Source organism: Myripristis murdjan, chromosome 19 (genome assembly GCF_902150065.1).
Source record: "Myripristis murdjan chromosome 19, fMyrMur1.1, whole genome shotgun sequence".
Lineage (NCBI taxonomy): Eukaryota > Metazoa > Chordata > Actinopteri > Holocentriformes > Holocentridae > Myripristis > Myripristis murdjan.
The window spans coordinates 17,572,087-17,578,086 of record NC_043998.1 but is presented as its reverse complement, the minus strand read 5'-3'; the positions used below and the strand labels follow the sequence as shown (position 1 = coordinate 17,578,086).

General features: G+C 44.5%; 1 protein-coding gene across 2 annotated transcripts in view; it reads right to left on the bottom strand.

The window, feature by feature from the left end:
• Positions 1 to 796: 796 nt before the first annotated feature.
• The window catches only part of LOC115377646 (protein NO VEIN), a 43,486-nt gene continuing 38,282 nt past the window's right edge, over positions 797 to 6,000 (bottom strand). For both annotated transcript variants that reach the window (XM_030077543.1, XM_030077545.1), the window contains exons 43-48: positions 4,826 to 4,940; positions 3,749 to 3,880; positions 3,366 to 3,629; positions 2,598 to 2,754; positions 2,268 to 2,433; positions 797 to 2,019 (exon numbers count right to left, since the gene is read on the bottom strand). In XM_030077543.1, the coding sequence (XP_029933403.1) occupies positions 1,588 to 2,019; positions 2,268 to 2,433; positions 2,598 to 2,754; positions 3,366 to 3,629; positions 3,749 to 3,880; positions 4,826 to 4,940 (1,266 nt within the window). In that variant the 3' untranslated portion in view covers positions 797 to 1,587. The remainder of the gene's footprint in view (positions 2,020 to 2,267; positions 2,434 to 2,597; positions 2,755 to 3,365; positions 3,630 to 3,748; positions 3,881 to 4,825; positions 4,941 to 6,000) is intronic.

Genomic DNA, 6,000 nt, shown 5'->3' with positions numbered 1-6,000 from the left:
TAATGTAACGGGAAGACAATGATGGCTGTCATGGTAAAAAATAAAAAAAATAAATCAATAAAATTCTGTAATTCCATAATTAATCACAGCTAATTTTGGAGCAGAGTCTGGCTTCCAGTGGGGCTTTCTGGAGTTTAGGGGTGAATTGGGCAGCCCAGAGTGACAGATGGCCATTTTTGATGAGTAATATTTCTATCAGGGAGTCTTAAGGGGTGCTGAAGGTGAGTAGAGGAGGCCTGTGTGTGATACAGTGTCATGTGTGGGTGGACGTGCTGTGTACCTGCACTGCCAAGGTACAGCCTGTTCATTGTTCACTGCAATTCCCACCAACGACGGGAGGCTCGTCCAGGCGGCCTGCCTGTCTAGCCGGCTCTGTTTCCACTTGATTTAACCTCACCCACGGCCATAATCACTTAATCTGTCAGTAAGGTTTGGATGACACACAAAATATCTCAGCCCTGTCATTTGCATCTCTGGCTGCTCCCTGCTTGAAGCAACCGGTGCCCCATTACAGATCGTATGAGCCCACAGTGGCTTTATTTAACCAGTAAAAACAAGCTGAGGATGATGCATCATGTCGTGAGCCGGTTTCACACAGTACCTTTTGGCTTGCCTCTGAGCTGGACTCTGTGTGTGTGTGTGTGTGTGTGTGTGTGTATGGTCACACGATTGCATCATCACACTGGTTTGCGATCCATGAGTCGCAACTGAATCTTCAGGTCTGTGGCTCCTTTTCAAACGCTGCGTCATCGAGAGGAATAAAAACGCAAAAGCCACTTGAGGACAAACACTTAGAGCCAGCAAGAAAAAACATTTTACTTTAAAAGGAACACTACATTTTGCAATATACATGTAAAATATACAGTATACAGTACACAAAATCACAAGGTTATGCTTTATTTGAAGTATTAAAAAATTCAGTGTGTCTGCTGCTGACTTTAAAATTGTGCACATACTAAAACAAAGAGAGCTGTCTGTAGTTTACTGACACTGAAAAAGTATTTTGGACTTAATGACAACCTTCAAAGGAATGTGCAAATTTTGTCATTTTCTAGTGCGATACCAGTCAGTTTGGACATACCTTCTCAGTCAATGCTTTTCTTTATTTTTATTATTTTCCACATTGTACTGTTGATTAACACAGAGGACATTAAAACTATTAAAGAACACATATGGAATTGTGTAGAAAACAGAAAGTGTTAAACAAACCAGAATATGTTTTAAAAATAATAAAGGAAAAACACTGATTGAGACGGTGTGTCCAAACTGTAGACTGCTACTATATATGAGACAAGTAAAATCATACAATTACAAAACAAAAGAATATACCCATAACATTAAAACATAAAAAAATAGAAAACCTAAGATCAGTGCATGTAGGATATACTTGTAAAGGCATAAGAACTGATTTTCAATGAGTTAAAACAGTGTAATTGCTGCACAGACAGTAGATGAGAGGCATGTATAATCGCCACAAAATCAAACTTGGTGGAACATCTAAAGACTTGAGAGCGTTTGAACTCTCTCTCGCAGAGTGAAATAAAGCAAAAGCATAACCCCAAATACCTCTGCAGACTTGGAAAGGATCTACACAAACAGAAACAGTTCCAGGTCTTTGGCATGGAGATGCTGTGCCAGGTTCTGAATGCGGCACAGGCGGACGTTCTGAGCGTCTCCTGCGTTGTACACCCTGAATATGTGGTACCGCTCTTTTTCTTTCAGTGCAAAGTCCAGCTCATTGGCCGAGAGGTGGATGAACGCCCTCTCTCTCTTCACCGTCGCCTTCACCTCCACGTACACCACCCCCGCCCCTCCGTTGGCGTGCCCTCCACCCGCTGGTCCGAAGGTGAGCTTGAAGTCGTAGGGCTGCCTGCTTTCTCCGTCCTGGTTGCACCACAGGACCTGCGTGGGACGCCCGGGGTCGCCGCTGTCCCTCCAGTGGCACAGGAAGGAGTTGACCAGCTGCTCGCCCCACTCCCCGATGGTCACCACGTCACCTGGGTCATCGGACAGCACCACCTGCCCGGGCACAACACAACTTTGAGAACATTTTTCATTGGTAACACCACTGGGAGAAAAACCTCCTATTTAAATCACTTGACTTTGTTCAAATTAAAGTGACTTAATTAAGATCATTATCATTATTATTTAAATGAACTCTTCTGCACAGGTAGAGTGACCTCCTTTCTAACGCTTTATCATCTCACAGAGTTAGCTCAATCAAGGCTGTAGGTCATTATGAACAGAGCTGAACTGAAGGTACTGACGGTGGTGGGTCTCTGGCAGGTGAGCTCCAGGTCCTCCAGAGTGGCCTGTGATGGCTGGACTCTGTTCCACAGGGGCCAGTCCAGCGCCAGAGGAGGACGCTGGCTTTCTCCGGCACCGTCAGTCCCCTGGAACGTCGTGGGAAACACCACTGCCTCTGGGACGGAGCTGCAGGAAAACAGAGAGGGGGAGGGAGAGGATAAGATAAAGGAGAAACGGGAGGAAAAGGCTGGATTAGGCATTGAGTAATAGGAAAAACCAGCATTTTTCTTCTACATCAAAAGTGAACAGATGCATGGCTGCACTTTATGGAATCAGGAGAGGAAACCTACTGGTCGAGCAGTGTGGGCTGGCTGGTGTCTGTCTTGGCCTGGTGAGCAGATGGAGGGCTCTGGTTTGGTGTGGGAGCCTTGAGGCTTTCCTCTCCACGCTCTCCTCCAGCAGACTCAGTGGTCTGAGCCGCTCTGACTGCATTCTGTTGGCTGGGCTCTGTCAATAACAGAGAAGGAGCTGTTAGATAACATTTAAAAAAAAAACAACAGAGCATTCTGTGCATGTACAATTTGTGACTAGAACACATCAAAGAATGCATCTCCAAAAGAATTCAATGTGATTTTCAATACCACGTTCTGGAGATCAAATGTTGAGCATCTAAGGGTATGCATTGGAGAAATGGATTAATGGGATTATTTTTTGCTGAGGGACATTTTGTATTCTAAAATTTCACACACTGCATTCACGCAGGATTATTTTTACAGTCAATGATCTGTGTGATGTTAAATTACATGATCTTGCATGCACCGTTGTTTATGACACAAAAGTTTAGATGTAGCTAGCGACAAAACGTTGTAAGATTCACAGAAACAAAGCTTGCAAGATGTTGACCTGGTAATTTCTTCCCTCTTCTATGATGTAGCACTGATGGATGAGGAGCAAAAATCCTGTGCTACATCTACCACCATGCTACTTGAGCTGGGAGCCTAAATATGATGTGATCTACCGTCCCAGACTGGACTAAAATTGCAGATGCTGTGGACAAGATCTTCACTAGTCAAATTAAACCATTGTGAATTAACTGATTGACTGGTTGAATGTCTAACCTGAAATCTGTGGGATGCTGGGGGTTGCTGCAGGAATGTTGAGTTGGACTGGATGACTGAGGTTTCTGTAAGGGCTGAGCTGGTCGCTGGTTCTGTCGCTGGTTCTTGGAGGCTGGTTTTCCTCATAGCTGATGGTGGGACTCTGGGGAACAGTGGCATGGCTGCTGCTTCTAGGAGCAATGTCCCTCTCCGGCTCTCTGTCTTTAGGCGCAGCAGGTGGTGGCCACATCTTCATAACTGCTTCTACGACCCCATCTGCCTGAGCTGTGGGCCAAAATCCAAAGACACAGCACTGAGCAAAGCTGAGCATGATGCATGATGCTGAAAGCAGAGGCTGCTGCTGCTGCTGCAAACAGCTCGCCTCATCCCGTACAATGTCATACCTGTGCGATTAGTTCCTGTGTTCAGTATCGATGCCCGTGGAGGCCAACAAACAAGCGTCGGCTCTCCATCCTGTTGCCCAGGGTGAGATGTTGGCTCTGGGGTGCTGACAGAAGACAAACCCCTTGATAGAGCTGGTGTAAGGCAGTTAAGAGGAGAAAAACAAGGGATAAGAAAAAAGGAAGGGTTATACAGCATGCTTTCAAACACAAATTCCATCTAATCCTGTTTTCTTTAACTCAATGTGGCTTAATTTCTAATTTCAATAAGATGTCAGCTAAGATTTTCATGGGTCGCCCTATTTCATTGCTCCTATGTCATGAAAAATATATTTTGTAATGATAAACATGAAGTCTTTTGATCATGTTTATCCTTGCAGCTTTGTGAGTGTGTGTGCGCGCACACAGGCGTGCACTCTGCTCTGCAGTCAGGGATCTGCTTCTCTCACTCTTTGAGCCTCGGCAACAGCTGCTCTTTCATGTCACCATGCTGAACAGCGAACAAACCAGAATTAGCATATGTGCAAAACACACTAGAAATGTATCTGTGTGCATTGAGGGAGAGAGTGTTTGTGCGAGTGCAAGACTGTGGAGAAGAACACTTAGCATATTATGAAATGATATGGAAATTGGGGCAAGTGCCATAGAGGGAAAAGGAGAAACTGCAGATTTACAATGTCACAAGGCAGACAAGCTGGGAGGAAGTAGCACCTTCTGTTGTTAGAATTCATCCCAAGCTCTAATTATAGCAGGGTGTTACACGGAACTGTTTTGCATCAAGCTGTCAATCTCTCACACATCCACCCCGAGCTGCTTACAGATGGTACATTACGGCACCAGCAATGTGTCATCAGCATGTTTAGCCTGTTGAGAACCCTAACTTCCAACCGTACGAGGCATTGGATAGTAAAGCTATTAATGAGGATGGTGTGCAACACTGGTCACCCAGCAGTTACCTGATAAAACACCTTTCTGACATCACTTCTCAAAAAACTGCCTCCAATGTGAGGCTAACTCAAGATAAGGGGGAGAATTTAGCAAAGCAAATGTAATTTTGTGGTGAAAGCCGACCGACTGTACCTCTTTCTGGTTTGACTTCTGGTCTGGGAGGCTCTGGAACCTCCCACAGCTCCTCCTCGTCAGGCAGGTCCCTGATATCCTCCTTCTGCAGGAATCTCCTCAGAGCTCCTTGATCCTGCACACGTGTTTGCACATGTACATACAGTTAATGACATGTTTGGCAATTAGCAACAGAGTTGAAACGTGAAGATGGCAAACACATGCACACACACACACCTATAATCTCTAACAGCAGATTTCTGGCCCCGTTCTCCCAGTAAGTAAAAGTATGTCTGGGTCTGACCAGGCTGTTCCAAACAACTTTAAAATTTAAATTACATTAAAAAGATAGAGGATCAAACATGTTGGGCTGTACCACCTGAGATTCAATCCAATGTCCTTATTTGCCTTTGAATAATCTAAACAATGAGAGGAACTATTGTATCAGAACAGAGCTGAGTTGATTTTGAGTCTCTTCTTCCAGATTCCCTTGTCAGCAGAGGCAGCGGAGGAAGTTATTCCAAACATCGCCGCTTCGGAGACGTCTCATCTCGTTAAAATGTTGATGACCTAATTAGCATGTTCTGCGAGGAACCGTTTGATCAATTCCCTGGAATAATAAACTAAAAGTAAAAGCAATACGCTGGAATAATAAGTGTAGAGGCAAATCTGTGTGCAATTTCCATAAGCCTCTCATATCTGAGAATCTGCCTGACTCAGGCACATTCAATGCATGTAACGGTTGTTGGTGTCATGTGGAGTCACATCATTAAGACCTTTAATCAAATAGAAATTCCATTTTCTTAACTATGGCAAATTTAGCAATCCAATTTATTTAGTTAAACCAACTTAGACACTGAGCAATTTGCTGTGTTCCCTATTTCAAGATTAATCATATAATGCCACCCAGTCTCCCAACATGTTACACAAAGAAAACCACACAGATGCTGAAGCCTGATCTGAGCCCATTAGCCTCCTAGCTGTGCCTCGTGTTTCAAACTCTCTCTGATGCACTGGTCTAGAGATCAGAGAGAGGATGAGGTGCAAGCCACCATGTAAATGTGACCCTGCACCCTCTCTCCCCCCCTAGGGAAATATCCTATTAATTCAAGCTGCTGTCAGCTCCCCGGTGGTGCTGGTTTGTGTGTGTGTGTGTGTGTGTATCTGTGTGTGCAAAGGAAAGACTGACAGAGAAT